Source organism: Sander vitreus, chromosome 1 (assembly GCF_031162955.1).
Source record: "Sander vitreus isolate 19-12246 chromosome 1, sanVit1, whole genome shotgun sequence".
Taxonomy (NCBI): Eukaryota; Metazoa; Chordata; class Actinopteri; order Perciformes; family Percidae; genus Sander; species Sander vitreus.
The window spans coordinates 15,594,733-15,610,466 of NC_135855.1; the positions used below are offsets into that span (position 1 = coordinate 15,594,733).

General features: G+C 41.3%; 1 protein-coding gene across 1 annotated transcript; it reads left to right on the top strand.

Moving 5' to 3' along the window:
* Positions 1-2,087: 2,087 nt before the first annotated feature.
* On the top strand, positions 2,088-13,354 carry leo1 (LEO1 homolog, Paf1/RNA polymerase II complex component). The gene is made up of 14 exons (XM_078243254.1): positions 2,088-2,196; positions 2,959-3,113; positions 4,753-5,042; positions 5,654-5,856; positions 6,177-6,281; positions 6,454-6,548; positions 6,771-6,919; positions 7,148-7,232; positions 7,370-7,464; positions 7,566-7,700; positions 10,199-10,334; positions 12,297-12,489; positions 12,618-12,718; positions 13,018-13,354. Exons 1-14 carry the CDS (start codon positions 2,139-2,141, stop codon positions 13,150-13,152), a joined length of 1,935 nt encoding a protein of 644 aa, XP_078099380.1. The 5' UTR covers positions 2,088-2,138; the 3' UTR covers positions 13,153-13,354.
* Positions 13,355-15,734: the final 2,380 nt, after the last annotated feature.

Consider the following 15,734-nt stretch of genomic DNA (forward strand, 5'->3'; position numbering starts at 1 on the left):
GTGTTAACTAGTTTAGCTCTAATACATTTTTACTGACTACGAAAAAGATGTATCTGTATCCTGTGAACCAAGACTGAAAATGTATTGCCACCAAGAACAATTGTATCACTGTAGGCTAATTATTTAGATTGGGATGATTGCATTACTATTACTCATTATGACATCTCCATGATAACTGTGAAACTCCATCTGCTGTTTAAGACCAGAAAAAGCATTTAAAAGCCCCTGAAAAAGCGAACTTTGAGTTAATATCACCACAACTAGACAAATGTGGCAGAGGTGGAATTAAAACATGAGAGATAAGAGTATCTGAGATACAAAATAGTAATTAAAAATAAGGTAGAATCACAAAATAACATTGTTACATTGAGTACATTTTAGGTTTAATACAGAGAAAGTTGAAGTGTTTCAGGCTACATGTAAACGAATTTTGGAGTGAAGTCTGTAGATCAAAGACGATGTCAATCAACTCTCCAGATGCTGCCAAGAAGCAGCAGACTAAACTACCAAGGAGACCTGGAAAGACAGACTAAACACACATACACGTGTGAAACTAAAATCTCTCTCTCTCTCTCTTTCCGTCTTTCTCTCAAAACACACATTGTGTGTGGGGAGCTCATCCTCTTTTTAATCTGTGTTACACAACAGCGAAGATAGAATTTCAAGTACCCTCTCGGTTCACACAATATATGCACTGTAACAAGATGCCTTTTGGGAAGAGATGTGGGCGCAGAAATCAGGTGAATGATAGTAATCAGCGAAAGGTACCAAGAGGAAGACTTATTCACTGCCATTTTAAACCAGTTATACACCAGAGTGAACATACATTAGGTCTCTGTCCATGCATCAATACATATTGCAAGTCTGTCTTCTAACTGCTTTTAATGTTTTATGTAAAGCACTTTGAATTGCACTGTTGCTGAGATGTGCTATATAAATAAAATTGCCTTGCCTTTGAATACCCATTCATCATTTGTGGGTTTTTTTTATACAATCCCCTATAGCATCACAATTACATTGCTATATTCCTATTGTGAACCATTAGTCTAGCATCACTATGATACACATAAAGATCATTCATGTGTCAAAACATAGCTTATATAATTAATTACAAGCATTATTAAGCATAGAGCTTTTTCTTTATATATATATATATATATATATATATATATATGTCATATTTGTCAAACATGACATTTTTCCATTTATTTTATGTTGAGACAACCCTAGTTTTTACAGTCTATGAGACAAGCGCAGACCCTGAGTTTACCGCGGTGTGTACCGCCACCTTGTGGCCGTTATTGCTCAGTACACCAACCATAACCATAGACAGTATATAAGAATGGACCAACAGATCCCGTTGCTCTGGACGGAGACCATAGACTGTATAGTATATAAGAAGACGGAGATCAGTGAAGGCTATTAGAAGCACTTTTCCGGTGAGCGCCGAGCGTTACTGCGCAGCCTCCAACTGAGAGAGACGACGTAAATGTGACGTGAGCAACCTGTCTGAAAGTTGTAAGCCTTCTGGTAGCTGTGCCAAGAGAAATCTCAATCATTCCCAATCTTGCAGAGACAGAGAGCGTAGGTATATGTAAGGAGATAACATGGACACAGGCTAATTATTGCTCACTAAAATGCTAGTTAACATTAGTAATTAAACTTAAACAGCTAATGTAAGTCGAAACTGTCTGCGAGCTTCTCCTGTACTATACGGTAATTCCTCTACTATGCGACAGTAAGTCCCGTGGTTATGACACAATCGTTAGCCTATTTTTTACAAAAACGTCTGCTATGGAGCCATAACGTGAGGTATAAGGTAATGGAGTCTTTTATACATTGTCGTGTTTCTTTAGAAATAAACAATGGACAAATAAAGTCTTTAAACGCTTTAGATGTAAAGTTATTCGCTGTCAAAGTGACGTCAAAATGAATGGCAGTCAATGGAATGCTAACGGCGGGTGAGTGCTTATTAGCATCAAAATGGCGCCATAGGAGGTTCGGGTTGTGAGGAAACGCTTACCCCCTTGACCATAACACCAACATGTCCGTCTCAGCTTGAACTCGGAAACAAAACCTTTTCTCAAAGCCCGACGATCATTTCCTGTAGGTCACATTTTTACTACAGTTTGGAAGAAATGGCGGACATGGATGAGTTGTTCGGGAGTGATGGAGACAGCGACAATGAGCAGCGAGGTAACGTTGAAAGTCGTTAGTTGTTGAAGTCGCTAAGCTTATTAGATACCTGATGCTAAGCAGAAATTAGCTTTGCCCGAAGGATGATCCTGAAAAGTGGAACCTGAAAGTTACGTTACAAATTATAAATGCATTAACGGGATGTTTTCTAAAAGCTAGCTTTGTTAGAAACGAGTACACTTTTGTTTTAGCCTTCATTTAGTTAACTTTTTACGTTAGCTAGCGTTCACAAGCTAGCTATTTGCATAGATATAAAACATAAATAACTAGCTAGCTACGGCTATTTCTGTTAGCTAGCAGAGCTGGAAGTCGTTCCATCTTACGTTACACGAGTGCAGCAACAGTAACGTTACATTGTTTGTCAAGCACATGTTCTCATCAAATGTGCAGCACAACTCAGCTTTGTTAATGTCATCAATAAATTCCCAGTTTCACATCAAAACAACGCTCAAAATGCTTGAATCTCGTAGCTCGTATATTTGAGTTATTCACTAACTTGTTAGTGTCATGAACGTTTGTTGCACAGTTAAATTAGACCGTTTCATAACCGGTTGATAACTCCTTGTTGTCCCCGTAAATAGGATATACATAGTTGTCTACTTCCGTGTTTTGGTGCAGTTGATGATTTTGAACCCTGAGATTGATATAGAACCGTGCAAGAGTAATTAAGAAACAAAACTGTAATGTGCTAAAAATGTGTCACCAAGCCACCACAACATTAACCATCTGTAAACTGATGAACTCTGCATTATTGTGTTTCAGAGTCTGGCTCTGGTTCCGGTTCAGACTCGGAGCCTGAGAGACCCCGATCCGCCAGCAACGCCTCAGGCAGTGGCAGCAACAGTGAGCGGGAACGAGATGACGATGATGATGATGAAGAGGAAGGCCAGGAGGCAGGGAAACCCAGTATTAATAAGGTGTGTCCCTGTTTGACTGATGACACCAAGCACCAAAAGTGTGGATTTAGTCTTACCCCTATCCAATAGTCACTCAAACATTTAATAGAGAGGCGAAGTCCCTCCCCTTCCGGTGGACCTCATGGAGCCTTAATTCGGAAAAAATATGAAAGGTAGTGAACTGGGAGAGGCAAATAATTTTTTTTATCCTGTTTGAATTGAGCCATGGATTACAAATATGATGTTCGTCAATTTAAAAGATAATTTTTCAACCGAAAAAAGTCTCAGTTAGCCGTAGGTTTGTCATATGACCACTTAGTTTTGTGTGAAACCGCTCAGTGAACTACATCTCTCGTCTCACACAATTTACGTCACCTAGCTTGATGTTCAACTTGCTCGCTCGCTAGCTAGCTTAGCTCTGTTCCCCAACACATGTAACGTTATCTTACCTGATGTGTTTTATCTAGTGAAGTGTTTTCAGCAGATAAGCAAAAGAACATGCAAGATCCGCTGCTCATTTGAGTAACGTTACGATACACAGAGACATCGTAGCTTCAGCGAGACGTCATCCATGCAAATTTGAAGTGTGTAGTCTTTCTAATTACGGATTTTCACAGTCTTATACTTTAACAGTTTAACAATAAACTGAGACTTTCTTCAGTTGAAAAAGTATCTTTTAAATTGACGAACATCATATTTGTAATCCATGGCTCAATTCAAACGGGATCAAAAAATGATTTGCCTCTCCCCGTTCACTAGAGCTCATATTTTTCCAAAAGAGAGGTCCCATGGACTGGAAGTAGAAGGGCGTGACTTCGGCTCTCTGTTTAATAATGTGTTTTTTTTAGCATAGCTGCTATTTATCCCACAGTCCAACAACATGTATAGTAAGTCAGGTGTTAGCGTCGCAAATCCTACAGTGAGCTCTGAGGAGCAATAGGGGCATATAGGCAAGAAAGGAGTGAACACTTCTGTCTTACATTCTTATTTATTATGCTCGGGTTTTATAAATCTGTAACATTAGACTCTACGCTTTTTATCACACCAAGGGGAAAAAGAAGTCTCCACCAAGAAATAATTTTGCCAAAGCACATTGGCTGACCTTCTCCGATCCCTGTCTTCTCATTGAAGACATCATTGATCAGATGATGGATCACTTTGAGCTTAGGTTTGACACTGTAAAGTGTGTAAACAATGAACCATGAGTTCAGAAATCGAATTGTAGCATTTATTGCAAAAATAATAAGGGGAAATGTAAAAAAGAAAGTATGTGGGCCAATTTGAAAAGGTTAAACAATATACACTGAGATAGATCACATGAGTAACTCTGCTGTAATGTAATGCTGCATTAATCCTGCTGACCATTGAACTTAAGTTAAGAAGATAAATATGGGCTGATTGAAAAGTGCTGGTGCATGTGCACTCAGACAGATTGAAAAAAAAAAAATGAATAACCTTATTGAAAGTTAGATTTTGAATGTTTTGCAGTCAGTATATGCTATAGCGTATTTTTTTTCCCGTCAGCATGTTAACCCTACCTTTTTACACCAGGGGTCTGCCACCATGAATCCATTGTCAACCTGCTAGAAACACTGAGTAATTGACAAACATTGTGTGCGCCTCTCTTACAAACGTACTCACCTTTCCTTCTACCGCATAGGAGCTGTTTGGAGACGACAGTGAGGATGAGCAACACAGTCAGCACAGCGGCAGCGACAACCAGTCTGACCGTTCAGGGAACCAGTCGGACGCCAGCATGCACTCAGACCAGCAGGACAATGATCACTCTGATGCAGAGCAGCACAGCGGCTCAGAGCACGGACATCAAGACGAGGAGGACGACGAGGAGGACGGGGGCCACCGGTCAGAAGGTGGAAGCCCGGCTGGCAGCGGGATGTCAGGAGCAGGGAGCCCTCGCTCTGAGAGGGGCAGCGTCCGTTCGGACAGAAGGTACGCCGACACACACTGGATGTGCGTCAGTGTTTAACTGAGATAACATTAGTGATGCCCGAGGGGACACCAACAAATACACTATTTACTCCAGGTTTATAAAACTACAGTGCCCAGCTGTTGACATTTGTTAGACTTTATCAAAAAGTCTACTTGTGTTTCTTCATCTTGGAAGTTATGAGACACTTTCCTTTGTAGAAGGAAGTAGGGCTGCACGATATTAGGAAAATATCTAATTGCGATTATTTTGACTGATATTGCAATTGCGATATGATTCACGATATTGGAGGGAATGATGATTTTTGTATCATTATTCTTATTCTCAAGAAAAAAATATTTTTTTGGCGAGGATCTGTACCAAACAAAGATTCTTTCTTTAGTCTGTAGGATACGATTTCTCTCTGCAGCACCACAATACTTTATTTTAGAAGGGTTTGACACATATTTTGCCTTTAACAAATATTGCGCCCCCCCACCCCCTGCGATTTGGATATTGCACTAGTTCATATTACGGTTTCGATAAAATTGCGATTAATTGTGCAGCCCTAGTGGGTAAGACCAGATTTTAATTTCTTGATATGTTTCTTCCAATGTGTTTGTTTTCAAACCAGCGTGCACAGTGATCCTGCGACTCCGCAGTCGGGGCCGGGCACCCCTCACTCTGAAGCTTCTGGCAGGGAGAACCAGTCAGATGATGAGAAGTGGGGAGGAAGGGCTAAGAGCGACCAGTCGGAGGATGAGGAGGAGAAACGGCATTACTCTGACGAAGAACGGGAGAACTCGGATGACGAGGGGCCGAGGAACAGGAAGTCAGGTACTCCCAGGGTCCAGGTGGAGGAAATATTGTACATGGACTGGATCCCGAGCCATCCATCTGTGTTAATCTTGGCACGTTGGATTTTGTGGAAGAGGATTAGGGCCCAATCTGAAATTGGTATCCTGAGCTCTGAGGTATTCAGAGCTGCTGTCCTATTAATCTCAGGACTCTGAGAATAAATTCACAGGACTCTGAGATTAATAGGAGATTCGACGTTTTGTGCGTGGCAATGAGCCTTTTTTAATTAACTGTAAGATCTGTTCATGTGTCCTTATTATACTGCTCTGCTATACCTGTTGTGATTTTTATTTTTTCAGAGTCTGCAAAGGGCAGTGATAGTGAAGATGATTTCCTCAGACAGAAAACCAAAGCAAGTGCCGCCTCTGACTCCGATTCAGACAGCGATATCGGAACAAAGAAAGGTAAGAAACCGCCTGAGCAAAGAAATGTTTGTGCTCCAAACCTAACCTCGTTGGTTCACAGCAGTATCTACGATTCAAATCAGAGTTATAATTTTATTAGTTGCAGCTGAAGCTAGACCTTTGTATTGCTCTTATGTACTTTAAAGCAGTCCCGCTTCCGTTCTGTTCACAGTAAAGAAGACGGCAGCCGACGATCTGTTTGGAGAGGCCGACGACATCTCTTCAGACAGCGATGCAGAGAAGCCTCCGACCCCAGGACAGCCCCTGGTATGTGTCTGTCCTCTCTCTCTCTGTCTCTTTCCTCCTCTGATCACCACATCTCTTTAATTGTGCCCAGTTCTTATTTTATAAGAGTTCCCAAATCTCTTTTTCTCAGAGCCTCTCGCTAAGCCTCTCTGAGCTGATCCCTATTATCATGGCTCATTGAATCATACAGTGTTTTTTTGAAATGTTCTCTTCCTCTCCCTCTCTTTGTGCGTGTGTGTCTAGGACATGGAGGATGGGATGGAGGGGGAGCAGGCAGAAGAGGAGCCTGCGCCCGAAACTCGTATCGAAGTAGAGATCCCAAAAGTCAGCACAGACCTGGGATCTGACCTTTATTTTGTCAAGCTGCCCAACTTTCTGTCTGTGGAGCCCAGGTCAGAACTTTGACACTGTCAATAAATGCAATATAAACACATAAAAAAGAAGAAGGAAAGGGGATGATGAAAGGCATATTTTCAGACACTTACTGCCTATGATCATTTTACTCTGCTGCTAGTGAGGAGGAGAATTGCGGGAGCTTTGTTGAGTCTTGATGAGCATAAAAGCCTCTGCGTAACTTAAAGGTATGCTCATTTTGATTTTCATTCAATTGCCCTTTATAGACCCTTTGATCCTCAGTACTATGAGGATGAATTTGAAGATGAAGAAATGCTGGATGAAGAGGGACGGACCAGGCTCAAGCTGAAGGTGTGTAGTCCACATCATGCGTGTGTAGTTGTCTCTGTGGGAATAAATAAATAAGTGATATAAGCTTCTAAAAACATTCTTGTATATAAGGCTGCTGATGTTATCAAGAAAGTGAGTTTATTCTTTCTCTCCCACAGGTGGAGAATACAATTCGGTGGCGAGCCAAGAGAGACGAGGACGGAAATGAAGCACGAGAGAGCAACGCGCGCATTGTCAAATGGTCTGACGGCAGGTGTGTATTACGTCGAGCTGGATGTGGGAGGTTACTGCACTGTGAGCAGGACAGGCTCTGTACTTTCTGTGGTTTTTACATTTCTTTTCCCCCTGCCACAGCATGTCCCTCCACCTTGGGAATGAAGTGTTTGATGTTTACAAAGCTCCTCTCCAGGGAGACCACAACCACCTGTTCATCCGACAGGGCACCGGACTGCAGGGACAGGCCGTGTTCAAAACCAAACTCACATTCAGGTAACACAGTAACACGCAGTCTTGTATAAAGTACTTGAAAGCAGTACTTGAGTAAAAGTACAAGTATCTTACCAGAAAATAGTAGAAGTTAAAGTCCCCTTTTAGAATATTACTTGAGTAAAAGGCTGTGTCTCATTCCGCATACTTCCGTCAGTACACTGCTAGTGTGCACTGACCACTTACTGCCGTAGTGCCCACTTTCGATGGTTAGTATTGTCCCAAAAGGAACACTTGTGTTAAAACACTTACTGGAAATGACGAGCGGGATGAGCGTGACGAACGCAACACATGCCAGCTGATTGGACGAACACGTCACGTGGGTCTGGCTGCTCCCGAATTTCAAAACCGACCATAACGGCGGCTCGTTCGGAATACGATCTCGTATTTTTCGAACATAGTTCACCGAAACGTGTTACTGAAAACATTTTAAGCGAGAAATAGGCCATGCAGTTGCTGAATCTGTCTGTTTTTTTGTTTTGTTTTTATCGACAAAGGTCAGTTTAAAAGATTTTCGTAAAGTAGCCTGGATTCAACTGATTAAAAACTTGCCGACGTCTCCGGTCCCTCCCCTTCCGCTTTGTAGTTAAGATGGCGCCCGTTTAGTGCGAGTAGGGTCCATCGTTCCACACTGAACTTTTTGACCGTTTGATCTACACTATATACTTAAAACTAAGTGTTTGAAGTGTGCAAGGAGGTGGTTTGAGACACAGCCAAAGTCTTAAAATATCTGTATATTTACTGTATTTAAGTATCAAAAGTGATTTTGATATTGGGGTGGCCTCTCATAGGCTGAGTCCTGCAGCGGCGCGGGTTCCAATCCGACCTGCTGCCCTTTGCAGCGTGTGATCCCCCATCTCTCTCCCCCTTTTCATGCCTATCCACTGTCTCTATGTAATAAAGGGAAAAGAAAAATTTACTTAACTATTAGATGTAAAAGTAAAAAAAACAACAACTTTGATTATGAAGTTTATTGTGGCTTCCTTATAGTGAATCATAATATTCAGGATTTTCCACACTTTCTTAAACATCAAGTCTGACATCAACAAAGGGAAAAACAGAAGCCAAATTTTATTTTTTGGGTGAGAAAGAATCTTTCACTCCAACGTACGAAAACATTTCTTGCAAGTAACCAAGATGCTTAGGGGAAATGTAGTGGAGGAGAAGTATACATTTTATTTTGGATATGTAGTGGAGGAAACGTTTCCAGAAATATAAATGGTAAAGAACAGATACTTGAAAATTCTACTTAAGTACAGTAAGGAAGTATTTGTACTTTGTTACATTACAACACTGGTAACATGCCATTGTTGTCAGTGTCGACAGGCTGCTATTAAGACGCGAGTCTCACACACAGAGACATGTTTTCACTTGAGGAAAAAACTGTGTGGTTGGAGATACTCCTCCTCTGTCTGGCTTACTGACATCTGTACATGCACTAAATAAGCTCCAGGCTGTCTCTTATTCCAAACACCAATATCAGCCTACACTCAAGCGCCATTCAGAATTGTACTCTATGCTGTAAATCCTGGATCACCTTATGCAAGCTGCCCAGGTTTCTCCCGAGAAGAAGTATGTAAGCCTCTTAGCACCCTCAAGTCCACCTGGATGTTCTGTCTCCTAAGACCACATGGGGCTAGTGGGACACTGGCCAAAGCTGCTTTAATGCACAAACAGTCCTCCACGCTGCCAGACAGGACATTGCCATTTGTTCTGGTTGTGTATTATCATCAGAGCAGAGTTTTGATTAGGATTAGAGCTGATGATCTCAGAGTACAAATGGTTAGGTAACAGTGTTTTTTTTAATTATTTTTTTTTTTTATTAAAGGGGCGACTTCAGAACATAATGGAGCAAAAGCATTTTAGCAAGATGGATACAGAGTATAGGCTTAGATTTTCTGTTTACAGCTGGTTGAGAGGCTCAATTTCCCAGAACAGAATAGATTTTTAAAAATGAAAGACACGATCTGAAAGCAAAAGGTATGCCTTCATTCACTGCATCACTTCTTCCAATAGCTTCCTAGTGGTCTCAGAGCAAAGTCATGATCGCAGTAGGTTCAGCCATAATTCTTTTTAACAATATGTTGAAAAAAAATCTCTAATGTGACATGAAAGCTGATTATTTAGGAAATCGTTTAAGTTCTTTCTCGTTGAGGAAAATTGAGGTGATCGATGCAGGCAGAAAAAAAATGCTGATTAATGATGAACTATAATCGCTCAGAGGGACATGAAGCACTAGCCTACCTGTCTAACTAATCCACAACGCGTTTTCGTTCAGAGCCAGCGTCACGTGACTAAAACCAGCTGAAACGGAGAAGGAGATCAGTGAGAGGCGCTAGTCACTGCCCCGGCAAATTTGAAAGCCTGCACTTTAGTTCATGATGGAGGATCACACTTATGCCGAGTCACAGGAGAAGGAATCCTCGTCGCCAAAAAAAAGTGAAATTGGAAGAAGTCTCCTTAAATCTGACATTGGTGTTGTGTTTCTTCTGTATTTCCAGGCCCCATTCCACAGACAGCGCCACCCACAGGAAGATGACCCTGTCTCTGGCTGACCGCTGCTCCAAGACGCAGAAGATCAGAATCCTTCCCATGGCTGGACGAGATCCCGAGTCGCATCGTAACGAAATGATCAAGGTAACGCTCTCTGTCCATTTGTGCTGTTCTGCTTGTCTTTTCCCCAGCCCTTTTTGACAATGGTTTTGTTACCGCAGGGACCAGAAAATGTGGCACGAGGCCAGTTGTTGACAAGCATCACGGCCAGTTACATAAAGACATAAGCGGATGTGCTTACATAATGGGTCGCAGTGGTCAGTGAAATGAAAATAGTGTCGGCAAGTCTGGAGGGGGGGGGGGCTGGTTATGGTTCTACTGTGTTACCCTAACAAGTAGTGCTGATTTATAGTTTCACTGTGCTCAGCACTCCCCCAGGGTGTGTTTGGCTACTGTGGTTGTCGAACGTAGAAACACAACTTTCACATTTTGCTTAATACCTATATACTTTGTAATCGTTAAGTATCAATGAAGTCTGACTTCAGCCAGATCTGTAGGAGCTGGTAATGTGAAAATCTTAATAAAGTGTGACTTTCCTCGTCATTTTCAATTGTACGGGCAAGTTAGACCGATCTGCCGGCGATTTGATTTCGCCCTGCAGCTCAGGCTGGAAACCTGTACGTTTATCTATCCTGCTTCCGTTACAGTTTTGCGGGGACCAATCACAAACTGGCTTATCCACCTGGCACGCTATTGGCGGGTTTAACACAATGACGATAGAGAAGCGACCAAGCAGCTTCTTGTTTACATTCGGCCACCGAAGCACAGCAACCCGTTGATGCCGCTGTTGCTGCTACGTCACCCGGATCGCCGGTCTGATTGGTTGAAGGACTATCCAATTGCGTACAGTCATTTGAACTCTGCCCGTTGATCACGCCACTTATGCAGTAGAAAATACAGAGCAGACTCCCCAGACTAATGTTCAATCTTAAAAGATTGAGCTTGGTCTGGTGATAGCCAGACTACGGGCAAGTTGCAACAAATGCAACTTGCCCGTAGTCTGGCTATCACCAGACCAAGCTCAATCTTTTAAATTAATCTAATTAAACTACAATAGAAGGTTTCAACAATTTGTTTTTTTTTTTTTGTTTTTTTTAATTGATATCTTAATTACCATTTGAAAGAGCCAAGAAAGCAGCTTTTTCTTCAAAAGTACAGCTTATTCAGCTGGGGGGTGACTTGAAGGAGGGCAAATGTTGAAATAAAAACCGTCATGCACTGAGTACACGTGTCAAAAGATTGTAGATATTTTGGTTACAGACATTTGGGAAGTCTTAGACAAGGGAATATATTCTTAGTGCTTCTGTATACTGACATGTGATGAGTCATGCTTATAGTCCATATTTTGACGCAGAACGCTTTGGTTTAGCGCTCCCATTGTAGTGTGTTAAACCGATTTAACATGTCAGCTGTTCAGCTGCACTTTCAGCTTGTTTGTGTTAGATTTCTAGTGTATTTTCAGAGTTGAAGGCAGCTCATGTGCTTGTAACATCTTGGGTTTGACTGTAGCCTCAGCCTTTTAACTGTTATTCCACTCTCCATTTTCTTTCCTGTCTCTGCCTTGAGCTGACCATTCAAGATAGATAGATAATTTATTAATCCCAGTAGGAAAAGGCTTTGTTACAGCAGCCGTGTTACGTACCGTGTTAGATTCCTCTTCTGTTCATTCTGCATTTTGTTAATTGATGAAAATATACTAACACTTCCATTTTTGAAAGCATTCTTAGTTTACAGCATTTTTTTTCATAGCTGCCTAAAACTTTTGCACAGTACTGTATATATTTGTGCTATAGTTTTAAAAAAAGAATAGCTGACTGCATCCTACTTCTCCAAAAACAATGGTCATTCTTGCAATCTATCTAAAAATGTGGACAGACCACCTTACAGCTTATATTAAAAGACATTAATGATGTCTTACACCCACATAGAAGTACCATAGAGTGAATTTCCTCTTACATAAATATGCACTTAGATTACCAGCTCTAAACAAAATGTCAAACTTGAAGCCAGTAAAAAAGTAATTCCCACCGTTGTCTCTCCTGGCAGAAAGAGGAGGAGCGGCTGCGAGCGTCTATCCGCAGAGAGTCCCAGCAGAGGAGGATGAGGGAGAAGCAGCACCAGAGAGGCCTGAGCAGCGGTTACCTGGAGCCCGACCGCTACGATGACGAGGAGGAGGGCGAGGAAGCCATCAGCCTGGCAGCCATCAAGAGCAAATACAAGGGAGGAGGAGGCCTGAGAGGTGAGGACTAATACACGGTCACATTCTCCTTTTTTATTATTTCTCACAGGATTTTTATGAAGTCACTGAGAGCTAATGAATATTCCTCCTTTTTTTTTTTTTTTTTTCCCCGTCTCGACCCAATCCAGAGGAACGAGCGAGGATCTACTCGTCGTCAGACGGTGATGAAGGCTCTGATGATGACAAGGCCCAGAGGCTGATGAAGGCCAAGAAGCTAGACAGCGATGAGGTAGGTGTAGAATCCTGCTGGACAGAGAGGGGGCAGTGTGACGCAGTTCACTGTGGAGCTTAAAAAAAAAAGCCTACTTGTCACCTGTCATGTGAGCTGAACAAGACAAGAAATACTAGTCCTTCTATAGAACTTGGAGTTAATTCTGCACTGACTGTTACTGCCAAACCAAAGTTGTGGTACTGCCAAAAAAACAAAGTGCAGCTGTAACATGACAGACTGAAAGTCCTGAGAAGCTGTACAGAATGTCTGCTGCTGTCAGCATCAGAGCGTCATCTCTCCTGTTCTGTTTTGTGCAGGAGGGCGAAGGTTCGGGCAAGAGAAAGGCAGAGGATGATGAGGAAATGGCCACCAAGAAGGCCAAGAAATATGTCATCAGTGACGAAGAAGAAGAGGAGGAGGAGGAGGTGGAGGAGGAAGAGGATGATGAATAATTCACTTTTTTTTTTTTTTTTTTATCATTCTACTGTATTATCAGTGCTCAGCCCACATGGCATATAAACAGCCATATTTTGTTTTGTATATTTTCTTAAGACCTGTGTGTGGGTGAGTGTGTCTGTAGGTGTGATTGTGTGTTTGCTTGTTTATGTTGTGTACAGCAGAGGTGAGAAATAAAGAAATGGTTGTCTTATGTAACCAGTTTCCAAAGGCCCTTTTTATCTCTTTTATCATAACAATTCATATGCATGAATCACACTGTTGTGAGTTAATGAAACGAACTGCTTAGCCCAGTTTCCAAACAAAAAGCAGGTCAATCGGATAAGTGCTGTAGATTGATTTGGGATTAAATTGGGTAAATGGCGTAACCACATCGCCTGCAGCTCACTCGCACAACAAAACACTTCATTGACCAGTGTTTTACCAGTGTGCCACTTTAGCTTTGAAGTTCATGTGGATGAAAATGTGGAAAGAACTGCAGAGGGTAGAATGGGGGGGGGGGGGAATCTCAATTTGTGTTGAAAGAACCAACCAAACCCACCTGACAGGAGGGGCTAGAGACTGGGGGATTTGGGAATTGAGCTGCCGTTCAGGCAGGATGCAGGGGCCTATCTAGAAATTAGTTAGTTGACATTGGTACCCACTACCATTTCCAACTCACCTCCTCACCATCACCCCACCTTAATATCCACAACTGGGAGACGTAAATTGGTTAATTGTCCAATACAATTTTTTTATTTTTTTAATTAACAGGGTTTTGGCCTGTTATATAGCTTGATAGCTTTCCAACAAGGACCACTGTAGATATAACCATTTAGCTTTATTGTGTTTTTATTATCATACATTTTCAAATCATTATTTAATTATATTTCTGGATGGTTTTATTTACCTTTTATTAACAAATGCATCTATCTAGCACTAATTGGCTGCCATAACTATACTTTCAGGAAACTTTATAAACAGACTTTATACAAACAAAGATTTATATAGAAAAATGTTTTTTTTTTTTTAAATGTTATTGTCCATAACATTAAATCCAAATGTGAAATGCAAAATGTACTCAAAACAGGACAGAGTCTAAAGCCACACTATCAGCTCTGTGAGGCTGTGGGTAATGTTACAGGCACACTGGTTCAAGTAATTGCTAATGTTAGCATGCTAACATGTTGAAGTTAAGCAGGTAGCCTATAATGTTCACCTGCTTCGCCTTCTTGGTTTAGCATGTTAGCATGCTAACATGAGCTAATTTGCACTGCATGATCCCCCGGGAACCATATATTATATATAAATATAACTGTAAATAACAAAACAAAATTCCATGGCAATATATCCAATAAGATATTTCAGTCCGGACCAAGTTGGTGGACTGATGACAGACCGATGTTGCCAATCATGGAGCCACGCTGCTAGTATGTATTTTGTGAGCATATTGATAACGGAGAGAAAAAAAATAACATTTGTATATCGTGGCTTGTTAATATCTGTTTTCTTTTTCTACAAGCTTCTTCTTGTTAAAAACCAGAATAATCTGTATTGGTGGATTTATTGATTTAGTATTTACTCAACAGTTTAAGCATTATATTTTAAAAGTAAATGTTATCATTGCTGCCTTTGTGTCATTCATACAAATGCCAAGGACCCCTTAACTGAAAGAGAGACGGCGCAGGGACCCCCTATTACATATTGTAGAAAATTAAGTTGCATATTAAACTACAATAACGTGTAGGGCGGCCTAAAGTCTTTATACATACTTTTTTTGCATAGAATACTAAGCTATTAAAATAATAATTGTTGATTTTATAAATCATGTTTTAATGTTAAACATACATGTGGCACAGTGAATCCTTAGGATTAACTGTATCTGTGGATAGTAAGCCTAACATCAGTGAGCTTTTTTCACAAATAGGTTGATTTATATTTGCTAATAATATGTTGGATACATGTGAAGACATTTTCATTTTTTAAGTAAAAAACAATTAACAATAATTTGGGGGCCCCCCTGCAGTAACTCTGAGGACCCTCTAGGGATCCCGGACCCCCTGTTGAAGACCTCTGCCATAGCCAATAGTATAATGCAAAACATAGCTACTGTGTGATGTGGTTGTGGAATATTTTAAAAATAGAAATTGGAGGACTCTCAAAAAGCATTTCAGTCTGTTGAGGTGCGTCAGTGCTCCAGTTGTTAGGAAGCAAATTAGGTTGTGTGAGGTATTGTGACTTGATCCCTTTGAGCCACAGAGTGAGAGGGGAATGTAGAGAACAACAGTCCCTGTTACTGATTCAAGTTCATCAGCCAGAGTGACGCACAGTGTCTCACACACACACACACACACACACACACACACACACACACACATACACACACACACACACACACACACACACACAAGCGTTTATGGGTTCCCAGAGATAGCTAACAACCCTTGAATCTGACCTCTCCCTCAGCCCTGTCCAGACTGAACTGGCTGTAGCGACCCAGAATTCAAAATTGGTAAAACAGTGATTAAGTAAGAGTTACATAAATTGGCTGCATTTTCTCTCTTGGCAACAGCTAATCTGGGGCCACATTGACATGGCC

Excerpts from the sequence above, each read along its gene's own strand:
- leo1 (XM_078243254.1), top strand. The coding sequence starts at position 2,139 with ATGGCGGACATGGATGAGTTGTTCGGGAGTGATGGAGACAGCGACAAT. Across the intron at positions 5,043-5,653 it reads AGCGTCCGTTCGGACAGAAG|CGTGCACAGTGATCCTGCGA; the intron begins GTACGCCGACAC and ends TTTTCAAACCAG. Across the intron at positions 12,490-12,617 it reads GGGAGGAGGAGGCCTGAGAG|AGGAACGAGCGAGGATCTAC; the intron begins GTGAGGACTAAT and ends GACCCAATCCAG.